At 38.6% G+C, this 22,776-nt stretch overlaps 1 protein-coding gene and 1 long non-coding RNA gene across 4 annotated transcripts in view; both read left to right on the plus strand.

Moving 5' to 3' along the window:
* The first annotated feature begins 1,200 nt into the window (after window positions 1–1,200).
* Window positions 1,201–22,776, plus strand: part of ap3b1a (adaptor related protein complex 3 subunit beta 1a) — a 67,871-nt gene continuing 46,295 nt past the window's right edge. Inside the window, exons 1-6 of one of the 3 annotated variants that reach the window (XM_037752496.1) lie at window positions 1,201–1,526; window positions 15,209–15,284; window positions 15,393–15,467; window positions 18,612–18,707; window positions 19,671–19,831; window positions 21,164–21,230. In XM_037752496.1, coding sequence (XP_037608424.1) covers window positions 1,390–1,526; window positions 15,209–15,284; window positions 15,393–15,467; window positions 18,612–18,707; window positions 19,671–19,831; window positions 21,164–21,230 — 612 coding nt within the window. In that variant the 5' untranslated portion in view covers window positions 1,201–1,389. Of the gene's footprint in view, window positions 1,527–12,133; window positions 12,765–15,208; window positions 15,285–15,392; window positions 15,468–18,611; window positions 18,708–19,670; window positions 19,832–21,163; window positions 21,231–22,776 lie in introns of those variants that run through there. The other 2 variants (XM_037752495.1, XM_037752493.1) reach the window with 2 other exon arrangements.
* Window positions 4,515–7,961, plus strand: LOC119478079. Its single transcript, XR_005204381.1, has 3 exons — window positions 4,515–6,406; window positions 7,048–7,075; window positions 7,306–7,961. It is a non-coding gene; the product is annotated as an uncharacterized LOC119478079 (long non-coding RNA).

A 22,776-nucleotide genomic window follows, 5' to 3' on the forward strand; every position in this document is an offset into this window, starting at 1 on the left:
AATGTATTTATGCACGATTTTCCCTTTGCATTTCACGACTTATTTATTGCCCAAACTTATCTATTTCTGTATTCTTTTCGTTATACCTTTCTTTAAACATTTATTTATGCATTTCTGCCTCATTATGCAAATGAGGGGTTATTGAATACACATTATTGAATTGGGGTTAATTCACCATCTAAAATGCTATAATTATTATATGCATCTCAATATGCTGAAGTCAATTTTGAGGCTAAAACTTTGATTGCAGGACTTTCACTTGTAACAAAGTATTTATACAGTGTGGTATTACTGCTTTTACTTTCCTAAAAACAGGCAATAGCAAATAGCAAATAGCAAAAAATTAAATTTGAGTGTATTTGGGGCCCAATTATTAGACACCTTGACTCCCCCGACTGTTAGCTGAAGTCCCCACTGCGTGACATCCAGTTTTTTAATTTAATTTAATTTTTATTAGTAGCATTACTCAATTTTATTTATTTTTATTTATTTTAATTTAAATTTTATTTATTTTTATTTATTTTTTATTTTGTATTATATTATTCTGTATGTGGGGTTGGAATGTTTGTGAGTCTGTCTGTAGATGTTACTTTTTTTGTTTTTATTTTTGTCCGTTTGTGATGAATATTAAAAAAATAAATACTCAATTTTATTTATCTATTTATTTTTATTTATTAATTTTGTATTGTTATTATTCTGTATGTGGTGTTGGTATGTTTGTGAGTCTGTCTGTAGATGTTACTTCTTTTTTTTTTGTCTGTTTGTGATGAAAATTAAAAAAAAAAAAAAAAAAAAAGTACATATTTTTTGGTTATTTTACGTAAAAAAAAAAACCGTTGTACGTAAATTATTCACTTTCTCTCTTCTCTGATCAAAATCCGTTGTTGCCATGGCAACACAAAGGCTCTGGGCGTTTCAGACATAGATTCAGACATAGATCTAGATATACTACACAATACGTTAGTTTACAGGCACTGTATGAGTAGCAAACAGTTATACTCTAGATATTCTAGACCTATGTCCCGAGCTTGTCATGTGACACCAACTTGTCCAGCTCACACTTCCGCTTACTATATCAAGGCCTATAGAAGGAGGTTAAGACACTGATCTTGGGTGTTTGGGATACAACGCATGCGTAGTGTAACTTAAACTGCGGTCGTGTGTTTTGATTGGCTCAATTCCCCGATGCTCTGACGTATTGATGACGCGTGTTCCATCCTCCTGTCTATGGGCCTTGTACTGTGAGTGTGTGCATAAAGAAAAGTTGGGTGAAATCTCGGAGAAGTTTGGGCTTTACAGGAACTTTAAACGCTCCGTTACACTAACAAACCTTCGCGTTTATGAGCAGTTTAATAGCAGAACATAAGGTTACTTGTTTAAACTCTTAACATGTCGACTATCGCCTTGTACAACGACCAAGGAGGAGCAGAAGCAGCGGTGGAAGCCGGACTGGAGAACAGCTCGACCTCCTCCAGCACCTCCGGAGCTGCTGCTGCCTTCGGACTCTTCAGCTCTGACTTCAAAAAGTAAGATAGCTGAGCATGAGTTCAGTATTCAGTCAGTGTTGTTAGTTTGTGGTAAAGTTAGACGGTTTATGGTGAAGTTTGTGTGGTTAACTACTAGTTAGCTGACTTGAGAAGAAGCCAGCATCATCAACAAGCTAGTAGGAGGCAGTGATGGCGACTGACTGGCAGCTGGTTGTTCTGTTAGTTAGCTAACTGTCAGAATTTAAATATCTCTGTGGGGCGTTTCTGGTACAGACTGTTTTACTCTATTTTACCCCTGTTTATCAGTGTTTGCTGGGTAAGTTAAAGCCTTTATTTACAAGGTAGACTAACTTACAGTATAAAGTTATAGAAAGAAATACACTCAGGTGCCAGTTTATTAGGTACAACTAGCTGAAACTAATACAACAATCCTGCAAATAACTCCTATTCTCATTGATAATGTTCAGCTTTTGTTAAGAGACATGTTGATATAACTGAATTATCATTTTGGATGCTGTAGTTTGTTGTCTGTTGAGTTGCATCACATTATATTGATTTAGCACCACAAAGTAAGTGTTAAATGTTAAATTAATACTAACTAATTAATACTAATAATTAATACTAGACTAACATACAGTATAAAGCTACATAAAGAAATATGTTATACACTCAGGTGCCAGTTTATTAGGTACAACTACCTAAAACTAGCTAATACAACAGTCCTGCAATACATCCTACCCTCATTATTAAGGTTATAAGTTATGGAGATGTTGATATGGCTAATTATGTATGTATGATCATTTTCGATGCTGTAGTTGGTTGTCTGTTGAGTTGTATTCAGCAGCACCAGGTGCCAGTTTATTAGGTACAACTAGCTAAAACTAATACAACAATCCTGCAGTAAATCCTACTCTCATGAAGGTTATAATATTCAGCTTTTGTTAAAACTTTAAAAGAGAGATGTTGATTTAACTGTATCATCATTTTGGATGCTGTAGTTTGTTTTTCTGTTGAGTTGCATCACATTATTCAGCAGCACCACAAATTAAATGTTAAATGAATGCCCCTTTTAAACAGTTTCTTTCTTGAAAAGTAAGGATTTATTGCAGGCCTGTGTGTTAGACTACATCAGACTGCAACAATCCTGCAATAAATCCTACTCCCATGAAGGTTATAATATTCAGTTTTTGTTAAAACTTTAAAAGAGAGATGTTGATTTAACTGAATTATCATTTTGGATGCTGTAGTATGTTTTTCTGTTAAGCTGCATCACATTATATTGATTTAGCACCACAAAGTAAGTGTTAAATGTTAAAGTAATACCTATTTCCTTCTTGAAAAGTAAGGATTTATTGCAGGCCTGTGTGTTAAACTGTATTAGATTTAGCTAGGTGAACATAATAAACTGGAAAATGAGTGTAAATCTTGTTTATCTTGCAGCCAAATATCTTAAGTCCTCCAATTCTGCAAATAAATCCTACTCTCATGAAGGTTATAATATTCAGCTTTTGTTAAAACTTTAAAAGAGAGATGTTGATTTAACTGTATTATCATTTTGGATGCTGTAGTTTGTTTTTCTGTTGAGTTGCATCACATTATTCAGCAGCACCACAACGTAAGTGTTAAATTAATACCTATTTCCTTCTTGAAAAGTAAGGATTTATTGCAGGCCTGTGTGTTAGACTGTATTAGTTTTAGCTAGGTGAACATAATAAACTGGAAAGTGAGTGTAAATCTTGTTTATCCTGCAGCCAAATATCTTAAGTTGCACAGTTGATAATTGGTATTCCTCCTCCATTGAGGTTGGCAGGATAACAAATATTCAGTAGGAAAACAGATATGTACGAGCTGTGTGATGTAAAATATAAAGTGAGTACATTTTCTGTTGTACTGTACAAACTGTGGTGATTTAAGAGAGTCAATTCGCCAAGAAATGTCTCTACAAAACCTTGAAATACTCTGGTGTCAGGATGATCAACAACTGGAACATTTATTTAATTTGTATGTGTTTTAAAAGAGGATGAGATGGATTATTTAATAGCTTATTTACTCTGATTTCTCCAGTAAATGTTTTGCCGTTGATTTTACAAATTTTGTTGGAGATGATGAAAGTCTGATGACTTGATTGTGAGAGTTGTTCAAGTTGATTTTCTATTTAAAACAAACAAACACAACTTTTATTATTGTCTAAAAAGGTGTACGCAGCACTTTGGCTATGGCTTATATGAATTTATGATGTCTTGCAAGCTCGGCTCTTGTATGCATGACACAGTAATAAAAACTTAATTCTTATACAATTTGCAGCAATGAGTAGAGTAGGAAGAAGAAAAAACATTGGGAAAGGTCTCTAACTTAATCTAAACTACAACGACTAGATCAACTTCATTAAATACATCTTTAACCAGATCAGTGAGTCTTTACTAGCCATTGCACAGAGCGCTTCATGAAATATGTACAGTAGTGTTTTTCTTCAGAGTTAGCAGAAATAAATGACACCTAGGCTTCAAACTGAATGACCTCCACATTTGTGTACAGTATTAATAAGCAGGCATAAAGTGTGCTTTTTTTGGAGGTTGAAGCTGTTGAGCAGGCCAACACTATAAAGAGAGCTTTTATGAATGAGTGAGCTTCTTACTTTATTGAAAAGGTGTAGTATACTCTTTCTTTTAATTTCTCAGGGGTCAAGCATCTCTAAATCCACATTGACAATGAAATTGAATTTGCACCCAAATATATTTAAAACAACATATTACCAAAATCCTTCTGCACTTAATTTCATTCATCATTATGATCTGTACTAAAGCAGCATAAGTCTCCACCCAACTCATCAAATAACGCTGATTGGGCAGCGCCCCTTGGCATCGGAAAGTGACGCACGGAGGCACCCTGAATCGACAGCATGTGACGAACCGGGCTTTGAAATAACTCTAATGTAAACCCACCCGTGGCGTTATTCGGCGGTTAGAGCAATTGATGTAGTATTAATAGCGTGAGAGTCTGTTCACGACCGTTTCCTAAACCTAACTAAGCGGTTGTGTTGCCTAAACTTAACTTCCTGTTTATTTTGAAAGGACACAATGCATGTAACGAGCGTATATTGACACGCCGTCCCCGGTCCGTCCAAAAGTAACGCAAGAGCGGTACCCTGTGCGTCGGTCCCCGATGCCGAGGGGCACTGACCAAGCGGCGGTATTTGACGAGTCGGGAGTGAGAATGTGTTGGCATAAAATGAGCTAACATGTTCATACCATGTGAAAAATTATAAAAATACATCTCCGCTTGCAGGTGGACTGGACTGGCCTTTAGTTTTAGAGGGTGTGTTTAATTGTCAGCATAAAATGAATACTGTGTTGACTACTGTATATGATGACACTGAAGTGCTATAAACTTAGTGATAGTGCACAGTAGTAGTTGTAGTAGTAGTAGTAGTAGTAGTAGTAATAGTGATATGCACAGTGTGGTTTATTTATGTTCACATGCTATACACAGGGATTAATTCTGATTCTTTCTTCTTTAACAACCTGTAACGAAATCTCCGATTTAATCATTCAGACAAAATTGGTCAGGTGAAAGAAAGCGGGAGTTTTTGATGGCTATGTGATGGCAGGATTGAATTTTGAAAGGAATAATGTCTTTGTTTGGACTTAGAGATTTATGTTATAGACTTTTTATATAGAAGAGCAACAAGGTATTGAATTAATATGAACTTGAAATGTGCAGCCTGTTAAATTTTGTTTTATATGCTTGACCAAGTGACTCTGTGCTTCATTAACTTGCCCGGGTGTGGATGGATTCAGAAAAGAACGATTTGTACTAAAATTTACATATTCAGAGTTTGAGTTTCTATATTAACTTCACATCACGGTTACTTTATTAGCTTGTCAAAACCATGTTTAATTAACTTTTCACTTGTCTAAAACTGAAACTGGAGTGTCAGCATGTTTTGAGTGTCCTATCAGAAACCTTCCACTAGAGGGCAGCCAATCATCACTCTAACCATCCTCTGCATTTTGTAATTTCTTGTAAAATCAGTGTTTATGCAGCTTAGCTACTCTGGTTTAGTGCCCTCTGGTTGGGTGAGAAGCTACACACCACACCACCTCCACAGGTGTACATTTGAGCTGCAAAATACAGGCTTTTATGGGTTAATTCCAACAAGAAATGTGTTACTAAATGTCCTGAAATCTGGCAAACGCTTGTGTGAGGTTACTCTGCAGCCTCTGATTTAGTAGAGTATCCTCTGCAACAGGATTTTACCCAACATGAATGTCTTTTTGATGATATTATTTTGTGTTAAATGTTGCTTAGTTTGCTAAAGTGAACCTCTTAAGTTGTCTCACATGACCATCTCAGTAAAGGCTAGGTCATATGTTTGCCTGCTTCTAGGCCAAAGTGGGACGACCAGAAAGAAAATGCAAGGACATGAATGATGCTTTTGTTTGCACGTGTCTGTCTGACACAATTCACAATACCCAAGCCTGTATAAATATCTGTATCTTATACACTGAAAAAAAGGGAAATAGCAGGTCTTTGAATTTACAAAAATGTAGTTAGTATATGTAACACAATTCATTAATATTCCTTGTGTAAACATGGTTTAATCATGTAGACTTCAGTTGTTTATGGGAAATGTTGAATATACAAGTTTCTCTCGCGTTGATAGAAAGTGATTGAATTGAAAAATTGAAATCGATGTAATTGAGATTTGTCACCACCGGAAATGGAATATATTTAAAAACGCGCGGGGCCAACTGTCATTGGTCGTTCCGGAGCAGGAGGTGGCGCTAATGCACCAATCAGCTGGAGGCCAACCGCTGCAATACAAGAAGAAGAAGAAGAAGAAGAAGAAGCGTTAACCGCGTAAACTGAAGATTCTCCAGCAACATGTTGCCTCCAACAGAGACCTAACTACTGAACAAGTAAGTTCATCATATTCATTTATATTCGTGTTCAAGTAGGCGACATTGCCACTAGAATGTTGTTTTCGTAACGTTACACTAAGTATCAATTACAACAGTCAGTCGAGTTGTTTGTTTACATATTTTAGCCTTTTAGATAGCTAGCTACCTAACTAACTAACTAACTAACTAACTAGCTAAATACCAACACTTACATTGGCTACTGTAGGTCCCGCTGCTGATAACAGTGCTTCAATGTACTCACAACCGGTAGAGAGCAGTCAATCAGCGGGCCGAGCCTCGCTCCTCTGCTCCGGAGGGGCTCCGGGCAGCGTGACTGTGGCGGGTGATTTGCGCGCGACACAGTCGAGTAGAACCTGTGTTAATCATGTTAGTTTCTCTCATCCCCTCTCTCCTCACATACATCCGCTAAGTGTTCAAATGAATGAAGTAACGTTCTTACAGTCAGACTCAAACTTGATTTAGAAATATTTCCAGCTTGCCATTGTGTCCAACATTGTGTCATATTACAGAAAATACTTCAAAGTTAATGTCTGTTGGATCTTTGCTTTGTGCTTTTGTTATATTTGTTTGTGGTCTTTTAAGAAATTGAGTTAATCCACTGAGTTCACCTCACTGATTCTAAATATTCTCTTTCATAGGTCCATCATCCTATTTGCACAGAATTTGGTAAGTGCTGTCACATTTATCAACATCTGACATGGACCAGATATACAGTACTGACCTTTATACTGACCTGCAGTGATGGTTTGAATTGGGAAAAGGTGGTTTGGCCAAAAATCTGCCTGAAATATAGTTAAAATTTGTCTTTTAAAAAGGTCTTCAAAAGTATTAAATTTAACTTGAAATCTAAAATGTATGTATGTCTGACGTCTAATCATTGTTGTGTGTGTCTGCAGAGTAAACAGCTTTGAGGATGGGGACTGCTGTGATCCTTAAGATCATCTTGACTGATGGCAGCCGTCAGAGGTTGACTCTCTCCCCTGGACTCCCTGCATCCATTGATGACCTCATCGTTGAAGTGAAGAAACAGTGTGGACTTCAGGGAAATTTTGGACTTCAATTTATGGATTCCTTGTTTGGAAATGAGTTCCTTAACGTCATCTCAATTTCAGAAGTAGAAGACAAAGGTACTCTTAAAGTCATTGATATGTCAAGGCCCACCACTATGCAGCATGATGATGAGAGGTCCACTGTTTTCAATCCAGTCCTAAGACCCCAAGCATTCACTTCTTCCCCTGTAAATGACTCTTCGTCCCTGTCAGATGGATCTGTGGATACAGATATACTGTCATCGAGTGAGTCTACAAGCTCACGGTCCTCTTGGCCTGCTGTTTTTTATGTGCCTAAGTTCACCTACGATGCTGAATTAAAACTTCAGCAGGCAAGATTAGCTTATATTCAAAATGGCACTGTACTTATTCCAGATCCCAAGTTGAAGTCATCCATCCTTGATGGTTTAGTGCAGGAAATTGTGCAGTATAAAGTCTATGTCAGTGATAAGGAGATGGAACAGGTAGCCCAGAGTCTTATCAAGACGCATCCATGTTTAACTGAGAAAGGTCTCTGCACTGGATGTGGCGGATGGAAGACCAGTTTAAAATATAAACTATTTAACCACCGCACACACCTGAGAAAACTGGGCTGCCCAGAGGTGACAGTGAACTCTTTAAAAAACAAACCTGCAGGACAGCGCAGTGCAGCCTTAGGTGTCAACAAGGCAAAGAGAGCTGAGGTGAATTTTTTCCCGACATACCCATCGGCAGAAACTGAGGAGAGTCTGGAGGCCATGCAGAAAGCTCTACTCTTAGATGTAAAGAAGAGGAACAACAGAGAGGTTGTGAAACTCAAGATGGAAAAGACTTTCGCACACAGAAGACATGAAGTCGTTGGTGATGTACCAATGGTGGAGGATTTCATGGCTAGGTGGCCTGCTCTGTTTGAAGTCAGTGAGGTAAGGCTTATCTCATGCTTGATTTTTCATCTTGGATTTTCTTTAGATAAAAGGACATTTTTGGGTACACTGGCAAACTGCTAATATGCCTGATTGTTTATTATTCATCTGTGCTTTATCTTCCTCCTAGACTGTCCTGGTCTGCAGTATGTGTGATGGTGGCTTTCTCCTTGATGTTTAACGTTTTTCTGATTCCTTTGTGCTCTTTATCTGTTTTCAGATCAACGTTGAATTCAAGAGAATCACCACCGTCCCACTTCAATCCAAGTTCCTGTCTCAGCTGGACCTCTACTCTGATAACCTGACAAGGCTGTTCCAAAAGAGAGGAGGACAGCTAGGGGCAAGGCTCAAAACAATCATTGCACAAATGGCTGATGTAAGTGATACCCATATGACAGTTTACACCAGTAGTTGACTTTAAAAGAAAGCACATGGGCTGAATTAAGATGCTAATCAAGAAAATCTCTTGTCAGTGTGATGATGTAGATGCTGGACGAGAGCGTATCATTACGGGAGTCTGTATCTACATGGGTGAAGATCCAGAGAACCTTGTTCCGGAGTTCTTATTTACCTTCCTTTATTTACCTACCTTTATCTGTTTTGTACAGGGCATGGATGAAAATGCCGTCAAGGAGGCCATTGAAGACACCACTGTTGGGATTTATGTTCTTAAAGAACATGCTTCAAGTGATGAACCTGAGGACATTGGAATTGTCCTTGAAGGCATCAAGGTGTTGCAAGATCTGGATAATGTAGCATTAGCTGTTGCTATGCTGTTCGGACTCATGTTTGCCCTGAACCTCAGCTACCATGCTGACCTCCGCTTCACCTTTTGAGGTAGTCCAAAAGATTTTCATGGAACTGGATGGAGGTAGACTTTCTAACAAAGCACTCACTCTAAAAAACAGGCTCTTTCAGTGAAAGGGTCAGAGACACTGCACTGCCAGCAAAAAAACTAAAAACCAAAGGACATTTGAATTGTCCTCAAAAGCATCTTGGGTATTGCTATACCATTTGGACTGCTTTTTCATTTTCTTTTGTGAATCCACTGTTGTAAGTTGACACTATTTTCTTTTATGAATCAATTATGAAAACAGTTTAAAGAGGGTTTGTAACCATTTTAGTTTGCTGCTCTGAGTCAACTTAAAAATACAGCAGCTGTTTTTAATTGTTACTTTGAATCCTCTTTGACAATAGCTTGTACAAGGTTTACATATCTGTGTTTATTCCTCAGAGAAAACCTTTTTTTTGCAGGGTTGATATTTGTTTGTTTTTTTATTTGTAAATCCACTTTGAAAATACTGTTGTCCGCACTGTGAAAAATGGTTTACGCAGGGTTAACCTTGGGAGTAAATTTTTTAACAAAGCACCACCTCTAATTTTGCCTTATTCACTTTGTACCATGTTTAGTTTACTTGTGAAATAGTGTTATTCTAGTTTTGTATTTGCTCTTGAAAATGGGCTGTTTGTGGTAACAGTTGACATTATTTTGTATTTGCACTTTTAAGTCTACTGTGACAAGTTTACACTGGGTTTATAACTGTATTTGCTGTTCTTAATCCACTCTGAAGATACGTTTGAAGTATGTATATGCTCCAATTGATACACTGTGAAAACGGTTAATGCAAGGTTACATTATATGTATTGCGAATCCATTGCACTCTATGCAGAATTTACATTTTTTCTATCGTGAATCCACTGTTCAGTGAAACCACAAACAGTTGTGTGGTTTGCATTATGTATTTATGTTTGAATCCACTGCTGTTGATGCAGGGCTCAATATAGCAACATTTTGGTACAGAACTCTGACTCTGCCTTTTCTTGTCAATGCAAATCAGCTTTTTTACATTTATGATTTTGTATTTGCACTCACTTAATCGGGACATGGAACCGATGTCTACAGTACGTTTGGATAGAGTTAACTTTAACAAATCAAGTTAGATTTACAGACCTAACTCGAGTACCAGGAACATAGTAGAATTGTTTTAAAGTTACACAATACCTTTGAATAATATCAGCATTAACAAATCAAGTTGGAGTTACATGATGAAATTACTTTAACATTACACAATAAATTGGTGTTATTGTAACTGGAAAATAATGTGTTGAATCAACATGATTCTTTTATACAGTCTAATGTGAATTAAAAATTTTGGTTTGACAAGCAATAATTGATTGAGAAAAAGAAGAAAATTGTCAGTTGTCCACATTCTGATCATGTGGGACCGATGTCCACATTAAAATCTAGTAAATCCAAAGAACTTTTTTTTTCAGTGTACAAGCTTTGTCCTCCTAAGCATTTATATGTTGTATTAAAATTCGCACCAGCTTGTTTCAATAGTTGAGCCTGTTCTGCTAAAGTTAAATCAAGTTTTTATTATTTGAAAGTCCTAAATGTTTGTCATGTGAAAGGCACAGCAACATTTCTGCAATGTTCTGTACTGTCTTATAGGCTTCTTTTTATTCTGCTTACTGACTGAAAGCTCTATGCCAGGCCTGATCCAGGCATATAAACATGTGACTAATTTATTATCTGTGACTAAAGAGATATTTCACTGTGGCTGAGTGGTTTGGTTTCATGGATTTGTTGTATGAAGAGTTGTATTTGAGCTGCATTAAAAGTTATAACAGGGTTGTCATCGGTAGGTTAGGCTGGGTTTATGGTGGCCTACATCTGTCTAAGAGACTCTTTCTTTCTCCACGTAAAAAGCAGTCATATTTCAACCAAAAAGCACTGAATGACGTGGAAATTAGACTAATAGATTTAACTGGAACGATGTCAAACACTGGAAAGGTTTGCACTCTTGGTTACAGGCTCACCAGGTGCGTGTGACGTGTTTCACGTAGAAAACAGTGATTGAATCACTGCAGATTGACTTGATAGAACATCATTATTCCTTTGCTTATATTGATGTATTTTTATTGTTTTCAGGCTACTGGCAGCAGTTACATAATCATACTAATCTTTTATGTTGCCACTAAGGCTGTCAAAGTAAATGCGATAACGCATTAATGCAACTTGTGATTTTTAGGTTGTAGTTGGCTCAGTTTTAAAGCAAGAGTGAAGATACTGGTATCATATAAAACTATAAAACTTAATGAATCAATTGGTACCAACCATGTCATACTTGCTTGTAGCGGAGGAGGTTAAATAATGCTCCAAACTTGCGCTAAAGTTTGGCGAGGAAAAACTGACATGGCCATTTTCAAAGGGGTCCCTTGACCTCTGACCTCAAGATATGTGAATGAAAACTGAGATGAACTGAGTGAAAACAGTATCTTATTAGATGACACAGATGTTGACAAACTGCACAATTTGCAGTTGAAAAAAGGTAATAAATCACAATATATCGATTAAATGTTTAAAATCGCAATGAGATCACATTGTGACTTAAGTTTCGTGATAATATCGTATTATATTGGACATGATAAAATATTGTTTTTGGGATATATTTATTAGCTTGTGACTTGAGTTGTTGGTTAAATCAGTTTCCAAAGAAACGGTAGGAAGCAAATTCAGCCCCCTCCAAAATCACTCTGCAGCATTCACATGTTAAAGCGTATTTCCTGACATTCAGCTCGGTGCTGTTATCTCTGAGGTAGGCCTGTCCTGTTGGCAGCGTACTGTATGTGCTCAGAGTGGTGTCGGGCTTGAGTGGATTATTGTGCTGTGGAGGTGATGAAAAGTAGCGCGGTGTTTACCCACCAGTGTAGATAAGGCCCTCCTTTTTCCCCCTAGAGGGAAGTGACCACAGTCACACAGAGAGACACACAGTCACATACACAGCCAGGAGGCAGGTGACATAGCCCAGTGTCCAGAAGAAAAATCTACAACTACAGCTGACCAGCAAGTTTCAGGAGGAACGTGGACTACAGACAGACCCTCGAGTATGACTTGCCATTAGCGGAGCTGACAGGGCATCTTGTGACTTTTCTTTTTGCCCAAGAGAAGAGGAAGGGAGTAGTGAATGACAGGCACGAAGCCAGTGGAGCCTGTGCTGTTTTTCCACACTCTCCCCCGGCTTTGACAGTTATGAACAAGAACGAGTCAAGAAGACAACTGTAAATAAAGCCAAGAGAGCAGGGCACACAGCCTGAAGGAAAGTAATCATCAGTTTCACTCTTGAGTTACTTGAAATAGAGTCAGTTGGTGTTGTGGACTCTATTCTTTAGACGGCTAACACACACACACACACACTCTCTTGAGTGTATTTTTGGACTGCTGTGGAGGAAAGCCGGTATGGATGCTGCTTTCTCTTTGCGCTCGGAGGCGGTGGGAGCCATGAGGACAGCAATGGTGTCCGCTGAGAACTTACATCTCACTCTGAAGACCGGGAAGATCAGTCAGGAAGAACAGGCCCTCACCCTCAGCAAGAGTAGCCCCAAGGAGACACACAAAGCCGGGTACTGTAGTAAGATCACCCACCACAGCACTCCGATGGAGACATACCCTAAACTGTGTTTTTACTTCTGGGATGTAAGTTTTAGTTCAGGTTATTTCCTCAGCTCAAGTTTGCTTACCTTAAAAGATAAAAACAATGTCTCTTTAGTGACTATTGTTTGAAATATAGGTACATTTAAAATCATGTTTCTGAATAAGTTTCTTGGAAATGTTTGGTATTGTTGCAAATGATTTTACTTGAAAAATAACATTTATTTATAATTAATAATTTATTTTAATATAATGGCCATGCAAGATTAACAGATTTTGTATTTAATCTAAGGCTGTCAGTCAATTAATATATTTAATCACGGTTAATCGCATGATTGTCCATAGTTGAATGAATGAATGAATGAAAGACTTTATTTTGAACATAAAAATAAATAAAACCAGATACAAAATAATAACAAACAAAACAAGAGTAATAGTGTCTGAAAAGGAGTAGGTAGAAGTAAAACTAATATTTCCCTACCCCTTTCTCACTTCTCCTCTAATAACTCATATATCGTAGAATGATAATATAATAAAATATATAAACTATCTCAGATTTATTTACATCCCAAATTAAATATATGAACAGCATCCCAAGTTTTTTTACAACCCACATAACCATCCGGAGTTATAAAGTATATATAAACCAACCCTTATCACAACTCTTAATCATGATTAATCACAAATTAATCACATTTTTTAACTGTTCCAAAATGTACCTTAATGTGAGATTTATCAAGTATTTAATACTCTTATCAACATGGGAGTGGACAAATATGATTACTTTATACAAACATATGGATATATTTATTACTGGAAATCAATTACCAACACAAAACAATGACAGATATTGTCCAGAAACCCTCACAGGTACTGCATTTAGCATAAAACAATATGCTCAAATCATAACTCGTCAACACTTTTCCGATGAAAGTAGCTAGCAGCACTTGCTCCAAAAGTCCGATTCCTTTTCTTTTTTTGTCAGAGCATTTGATTTAAAAATGTTTTTGAAGATTACCAACTCTAGCTTTAACTTTAGAGGTGCTTATATACGGATTTTATCAGAATCAGAATCACTTTACTGATCCCAGGGGGAAATTGGTTGTCCATAGTGAATCACGATTAATCGCAAATGAATCGCACATTTTTCTTCTGTTCAAAATGTACCTTAAAGGAAGATTTGTCAAGTATTTAATCCTCTTATCAACATGGGAGTGGACAAATATGCTGCTTTATGCAAATGTATGTATATATCTATTATTGGAAATCAATTAACAACACAAAACAATAACAACTATTGTCCAGAAACCCTCACAGGTACTGCATTTAGCATAAAACAATATGCTCAAATCATAACACGGCAAACTGCAGCCCAACAGACAACAACAGCTGTCAGTGTGTCAGTGTGCTGACTTGACTATGACTTGCCCCAAACTGCATGTGATTATCATAAAGTGGGCACGTCTGTAAAGGGGAGACTCGTGGGTACCCATAGAACCCATTTACATTCACATATCTGGAGGTCAGAGGTCAAGGGACCCCTTTGAAAAAGGCCATGCCAGTTTTTCCTCGCCAATATTTAGTGTGTGTTTGGAGCGTTATATAACCTCCTTCACGACAAGCTACTCTGATATGTTTGGTCCCGATGGATTCCTTCGTTTTTTTTAGTTTCATATGATGCCAGTATCTTCACTCTAGCTTTAAAACCCAGAGTCCGCTACATCCTAAAAATCACAAGTTGCATTAATGCATTACAGAAATTAACGTGTTAACTTTGACAGCCCTAGATATTCAGTTTACTGTCATAGAGGAGTAAAAGAACCAGAACATATTCACATTTAAGAAGCTGCAATCAAAACATTTTGACTGTTTTTCTTGGAATATTACTCAAACTGATTAATCGATTATCAAAATAGTTGCCGATTAATTTAATAACAAATCGATTAATTGTTGCAGCTCTATCTGCATCCGTCCCACATTTTGTTTTCCATCTGAACATCTCTCAACGTTTATCCTGTGCGTGGAACAAACAACCTGCGTAGTTGTACAATAACAATGTGTGTTAGCATGAGTCAAGGAATGAGCGTTGTGTGTCGTATCATGTGAGTGCAGGAATCTTAGCAGGAATTGGTGCGATGCTGCTGTCGCGTTGGTAAACATGACATTCTTGCTGTGTGTCAGGGTGCTTTGTGTCGGTGCACTGTTTGGCTCCTATAGGCCGAATAATGTCCAGAACTGTTTGATCTATAGGAACCAATGTGACCCTGTAATCTGACACAGATGTTGTATACACGGAGCGTTCACACTACCTTTGGTCAAGCTTTAACTCTTGAAACTGATTAGTCTCTGCAGTGCTTACTGCGCCTGCTGACGTTGACCATCATCAGAGTAAGTTAACACTGTTCTCTGTCCTCAGGAATGAAGACCTTAAAGAGATGTTGGAGAGCAACAAGGAGTCGCTCAAACTGGAGGCCATGAAGAGGGTTGTTGGGGTGAGTGCATCATGGGAAACTGCTGTGTGTGTCTTCTCTCAGAGTTTAATATCAGTGATAATAAGACAAGGTGGATAAAATGTTTGTATTGTTTTTGTTTGTTTTCAGCTGATTGCCAAAGGGAAAAATGCGTCAGAGCTGTTTCCTGCTGTTGTGAAGAACGTTGCGAGTAAGAACATCGAGGTATGACAGTATTGAGAAATACACCGCAGGAAAACATCATCATTACTTTTTGATTGTTGTGAGTCATTGTAATTGTGTTAAATGTGACACAGCACGTGGGTTCTCTGCATGACGTTACAGAGGGAACTTCCTCATCCAGAACAATAGGAGGCTCATGTGGACTGGCTTTCTCTTCAAAGCATTTCCTTCATTTAATTATTTGTATTTCAGAGTTAAACAGACAAACTTGCCAAGAGTAATGACATTAGATGTAGAAATTAAATAAACACAAGGTATAAACAAAGTCTCTGTTACGCAAAGTAATAATCAATCATGTACACCCTCTAGAGTATATGCGTACTTTCACACTTGCAGTTTCCCACGAGTTTTATTCACGAAAAATGGCTGAATTAATCAATCAGAATTAATATATTACAAAAAGATAATGATAGATAGATAGATAGATAGATAGATAGATAGATAGATAGATAGTGGTAATTTGATACGGTCTACACATCTACTGTTCTAAAAGGTTGGCTCAAGCTTGCCACATCTGTAGAAATAATATATTTTTTAATAGAAAATATTCGTTTATTTTGTCAGTGCAGGGGGGTAGACTGAATATATCAGGACATTCTGTATCGTTCAGCAATTATCAGACCCTGCGTGCATCTATAATACCGAACATAAAACATTTAGATCATAAGCATACACACATAATACCATTGTCTGTTTATCATTGGCTGCCAAAGAAGAGCTCTTCCTTGCTCCTCCAGTCCCTAAAATCTCCTCTCGTTTGTCGCCGCCAAATAAAAGCAAAACTAAAATACATACCCAAAGAGAGAAAATGAAAAATCAGACCAAACCCACCAGGGATAGAAAGATTACTAGAATGTTAGGAGGCTTTAACGTCAGGTTTCAAAACCCGGATCCAAGTACACCTGACCTCAGGAAAGTCCAGTTTGTTTGATCAGTGTGAACGCTCCGTACCGTACTCGGGTCAGGAAAAGGTGGTCTTGAGTACGGTTCATGTGTACTCGGGTACACTTCGCATCAGATATGAAAACAAACCAACCAGAAGTGGACTACTATTTATCGCGAGTAACAGTCAGTAGTTTTGAAAGGGCAGACTTTTTTCAAGTGACAAGAAGATTCTTTTTTATGCCTCCGCGCTGGTGAGGGGTTGTCTCTACATACGTCCGTACATCCGGTCTATTCTCGTGAACACGATATCTCAGGAACACCTGGAACGAATTTCTTCAAATTCAAGGATGAACAGATTAGATTTTGGTGGTCAAAGTCAAGGTCCCTGTGACTTCATGGCGATGACTCAAGAATTCATATGCTAAATATGACAATTTTACACAAATGTCTAACAGGATAAAATGGACAGGATGTAAACTGCAACTTGACCGGTTGGTGGAAGCAAACAACTGCGAGGCGGTAATTCTAGTTTAATCTTTTTTTTAGGTTTGACTTATTTGTCTCTCATCAGAGAAAACATTTTTAGAAAGTATATTCCCTTATCAATCAATAATAGCACAACTAGTTTTATTCTTGCAAATCATAAATTGGTGCATATCCTGTAAGATGCTGTTGGTCTGTGTAAATACTCTACTAAATCATGGCAGACTATTCCAGTGAATGACCAAACACTAAGCAACAGCTCAAGAGGGGTTCCCATGCCCAGAGCCTGTGAATATTGATTAGCAGCAGCAGAATAATCAGGTAGCGTGAGGGGCAGCATGTGAGCGGGGGGCCTGAAGCGCCCGGCGCTGTGTGCAAGGCATGCAGCCGAAGCAGCTCGTGGCAGGGTAGGGGAGCAGGTGGGTGGATGTAATTGGCAGCGGAGAGCCCACAGTCACGTCTCCTCTCTCCCACCTCGTATACACCAGCTGCTAAGCTAGTTCTCTCTCGGTTTCTTCCACACTTTACTCACCTACAGTACATCTCTCTGAAAATGGCCTCTTCTCTTGTTCCCACCCTTCTCTCCTTGTCACCGTGAGCTGCCATTGATCCTCCGCTAATTAGAAAACAGCACAAGAGCATGCAGGTTATTGACAGTGTTGCGTGATTTAATATCGGTGCGCTTTATTTGCTTTAATCACTGCTGCGCTTCGTTTTAACACCACATATCATACACGAATGTGTGTGTTTGCACGTTATGGCATGATTGTGTGTGCTTTTGAGTGCGTGTTAAAGTGACAAGAAGAGAAAAGAAATTATAAATAAAATCTCCTTTGCTGCTGAGGAAGTTGTTAATCGTCTACTTAGCGGTTCAAAATGAAATCAGTCGTGTGCTTTGTGGTCAAAGAAACCAGATCCTTGAGGGCAGATGGGTTGTGTCTCCGTTTTATAGTGAGTAATGCCATTAATTCCAGCAGTAATGACCAGAACGATGATTGAGAACTGTGGTGCACTGCTGCAGGTCAATACTCACTACATTAGAAAGCATGGTGCTGATTACTAATTAAACTCTTGGCGATTGTACCTGGAACATGACCTTACCCCTGACCTCGAGCTTAAATCAACTCCTAAATGAAATTATAAATAGTTCTTGAAGTAAATCATCATTTTTCATAACTTGTAGTTCTATTATTTATGAACCCACACAGACACAAATCAGCTCTGTTAGTTCTGCTCTTTTTTCTTCTGAATAGCTGATGTGAATCAGCAGACGAGCAACCTTTGGCCTCCAGTTAAACTTGTCACAAAGCAGGACAAATATTATCTCAGGCTTTCCTGCGAGAAATGAAGAGGTGTGGAAGCCAAAACACAAGACTGTGGGGCGAATAATTCAATGGCAATATCTGAAAGGGAAAAAAATTACAGAACATAATCGCTCTCTGCAGCGAGTGATTTCGAGACAGGAAAAACGTTCTATTCCAACTTTATTTTCCACCCCTTGAAATAATAAACTCAAAGTTCCTGCAGAAAACCAATCAAAGAGAACACTCTTTCATTCACTATTGTTCATTTAATCCTTTTATAGCTGCAGTCTTTTATCTTTTTATTAACAATATGCATCACGTCCTCTCACAGAAACCTCATGAACTTTTAGAACACAGCTGGTTTCCTTGATTTTTTTCCCCCCTATGTGCTGCATTAATTTCCCCTTTACAGCTGCTTCAATTTATAGCTGTTTGATTTAATTGTCCTTTGCAGCTTAAGAAGCTGGTATATGTGTACCTGGTGAGGTATGCAGAGGAGCAGCAGGACCTGGCTTTGCTATCCATCAGCACCTTCCAGCGGGCCCTCAAGGTAACATCTCTACTTCTGTCTTCATTATTACTAACATGGTAAAAAGCTGTCTTTTCTTGCCTTTTGTCCTTAATGCTGAGATTTTAATCACGTTCTTTTTTATTATACAGGGCTGTCATCGATTAAAAGGTTTAATCACGATTAATCTCAGGATTGTCCATAGTTAATTGCGAATAATCGCACATTTTTTATCTGTTGAAATGTGAGATTTGTCAAGTATTTAATACTCTTATCAACATGGGAGTGGGCAAATATGCTGCTTTATGCAAATGTATGTATATATCTATTATTGGAAATCAATTAACAACACAAAACAATGACATATATTGTCCAGAAACCCTCACAGGTACTGCATTTAGCATAGAACAATATGCTCAAATCATAACATGGCAAACTGCAGCCCAACAGGCAACAACAGCTGTCAGTGTGTCAGTGTGCTGACTTGACTATGACTTGCCCCAAACTGCATGTGATCATCATAAAGTGGGCATGTCTGTAAAGGGGAGACTCGTGGGTACCCATAGAACCCATTTACATTCACTGATCTGGAGGTCAGAGGTCAAGGGACCCCTTTGAAAATGGTCATGCCAGTTTTTCCTCGCCAAAATTTGCCGTAGGTTTGAAGCGTTATTTAACCTCCTTGGTTTTATGGTTTCATGTGATGCCAGTATCTTCACTTTAGCTTTAAAACTGAGCCCGCTACAACATACAAATCACAAGTTGCGTTAAAGAAATTAGTGGCGTTAAAACGAATTAACAAGTTATTACTTTGACAGCCCTAAAATATATATACAGATATAACTTTTGTGTTGTTCTGGTTCATAATCTCTAGTGGGAAAGTTGCATAAGAATCTCTAACCTCAATGTTCTGTTAAATGCTTCAGATACAGTAATCATTATTAGTAGAAAACTTTATTTCCCACACTGACACAAGTGCTTTTTGTTTTTGTATCTCTGTGATAGGACCCAAACCAGTTCATCCGGGCCAGCGCACTGAGGGTTTTGTCCAGTATCCGGGTCTCCATAATTGTTCCCATCATGATGCTGGCCATCAAGGAGGCAGCAGCTGACCTGTCCCCGTATGTCAGGAAGACATCGGCCCATGCTATCCAGAAGCTCTACAGGTAATAATCCTGTGCATCGGATTTCTGGCGAGTTCAGATCTAGAGCTTGACTGGCTGTCCTTACCACCTCATGGCTGTGGAGTTAATACAGTAAATGTTGGGTAATGTTGATACAAGGGGTTTTGCCCTGCAGTTATCTTGCTCTTATCAACTGAGTGTTTCTGAGACTGGCATGGATCAAAGAATGAATGAGGGTTTAAAATATGAGTAAAGTAGTAAAACTGAACTTGAATGAATAAGTTGCATGTTTAATTTAGTTTAAATTTGCAGCACTAGGGCTGTGTCTGAAATCTCACCTGTTTTACTGTACAGTATAGAGTATTATTTTTATTTTGCACCATTTTATTTTAGGTCTGCAACTCATGATTATTTTCACTTTTGATTAAACTGTTGAATATTTATTATTTTTTATCTATAAAATATCAGAAACTGGTAAAAGGTGAGATGGACACAGGTAAGGGATGAGTTAACATGAGTGAGAGAGGACTGACCTGGACTTCTGCAGAAGAAAAGAAGAGAACATACAGAATACGGTGTGACGTTTTATAAAGTCATTTGAGATGAACTGAAGGAGAAGGGATTTGTGTGTACAGTAGATCAGTGCTGAGTCAACGTGAAGCAAAAGTCTGCGATTCCCTGCATAGAAGTGGCAGCTCTCGGGCGCCTGGGTTAGCTCAGTTGGTAGAGCGGGCGTCCATGTATTAAGGCTTGGTCCTGACCGCGGCGGCCCGGGTTCGAATCCGGCCTGTGGCCCTTTCCGCATCCACTCTCTCTCTCCCACCTTTCAAGACTCTATCCACTGTCCTGTCATAAAAAATGGAAAATGCCCCCAAAAAAATAACTTTAAAAAAAAAAAAAAAAAAGAAGTGGCAGCTCTCGAGACGAAAAAGATAAATGTATTTGCTCCTTCGTACACGCCCCTCAGCAACTTATTTCCGCTTTGATTTATGCACTTTGAAACCGAACCAGACTAAATAGAAAACGAGTTTGATTCGGACTTGCCAAACGGACTATGGTTTGTGAAAGCGGCCTTAGTCAGGGGTCGTCAGTTTACTCAATGATAGAAAAGGGGTCCCTTAAAGGAAAAAGGTTGAGAACCACTGGACTAAACTACTGAGTGTCTGTTATGTAGGGAGCAGTGAAAGTCTAGATCAGAAAATAAAACATGCTCACTGACAGCTGATGTGACACGCAGCCACCTCCGTACTCTGAGCACACAGAGGGGACATCATTTAATTTGTAAGTCCATCAAGTTTTCATGTTATGTGAATAATTGCCATTCCTTAGTTGACAATTTGAGTGTCTCTCTCGCTCTCTCTCTGTCGTCTCCAGCCTGGATCCAGACCAGAAAGAGCAGCTGATCGAAGTGATAGAGAAACTGCTGAAAGACAAAAGCACAGTAAGTACAGGCTGAGCTATACTGTACTCTACATTACTCCCATGTCGTCGACCACTGGAGGGCGCCCCAGTCAAGCGATTCTCCTCTTATCTCTCCATCCCACAGCTCATTCGGCAATGCCATGGTTTGTTAACACCCACTTAAACCCACACATCTTCAGATGCTCCTTGTTAAGTGTCCATTTGGAAGGAATTTTCGCACTGATGCTAGTGTCAGCTTAATTTTCTCAAAGGCCAACTTCTTCTCTTTTTTTTTTTTTCACCCCCACAATGGACCGTAAATGAGTTGGATTCTCAAATTCTGTGTTTAGGCCGGTCTCAGACACAACGCAGGCAGCCCCATTAGAAGTCAGCAGGCAGCACATTAATTTGAGGAGGTCACAGTGAATACTGAAGGTGTTTAAATGCCAATTTCAAATATGTAGACGTTGGCTACAGAATGCAGAGTATGTTGTGTTTGTACGTGCGAGTCATGCACAGTTTGTCGTAATTATGTATTCATAGCGTATACCTATCATTATACAAACAAAACAAAGCGGCTTAGGCCAAGGGGGGATGGAAAGCCCAGTACCAGATGCATAGCATATTTAGCCCCGGACGCTAACGAAGACAGATGACTTCTCCCCCTGTTGGAGCCCACATTGTGAGGCTGGGGACGGAGAGAGAGGGCACTATCATCACACAGAGCACTATCAGTCGCTGACGAATGGCGAAAAACCCAAACATAGTGGAGCCTTAATAGCTATCTGGTGATGCATTTTTATGATACTAGGACGATACCATGTAGCATTAAGAAGTCCCACAACGATGCCTTTTTATTTATTTGTCTATATACTGGCAGTAATTCTATGTAAGGATGCTGTGGAGTTGAATCAGTGCTATCATCATGTCTACGTAAAGGTGGAACATCACATATTTTACACGTAAAGGTCAGGTTACTAGTCTGCACAGCCTGGGGAAACGGTTTTATAATGTCCTCTGCAGGAATTCTGTCAGGGCACGTTTATTTTAGAGCTGTCAAAGTTAACGCTAATTCATTTTAACGCCACTAATTTCTGTAACTCATGAACACAACTTGCGATCTTTAGGTTGTAGCGGGCTCAGTTTTAAAGCTAGAGTGAAGATACTCATCATATGAGACCAGAAAACCTAATGAATCCATCGGTACCAGCCATGTTATACTAGCTTGTCGTGAAGGAGTTAAAATAATGCTCCAAACGTACGCTAAATTTTGGTGAGGAAAAACTGGCATGGCTATTTTCAAAGGGGTCCCTTGACCTCTAACCTCCAGATATGTGAATGTAAATGGGTTCTATGGGTACCCACGAGTCTCCCCTTTACAGACATGCCCACTTTATGATAATCACATGCAGTTTGGGGTAAAAACCATGCAATATAAACATGTTTTTTTTGCCTGTATACTGTAGTATGCGGTTTCAAACTGAGCCCGAGTCCTAATGTTAATAATTACACCTGTGCTTGTCCTGCTATGACAAAAAAATGCTGTTACAAAGCTCTATTGCCACCTTACTTTAGCTTTTCAGGCC

This window comes from Sebastes umbrosus, chromosome 19 (genome assembly GCF_015220745.1).
Source record: "Sebastes umbrosus isolate fSebUmb1 chromosome 19, fSebUmb1.pri, whole genome shotgun sequence".
Classification (NCBI taxonomy): domain Eukaryota; kingdom Metazoa; phylum Chordata; class Actinopteri; order Perciformes; family Sebastidae; genus Sebastes; species Sebastes umbrosus.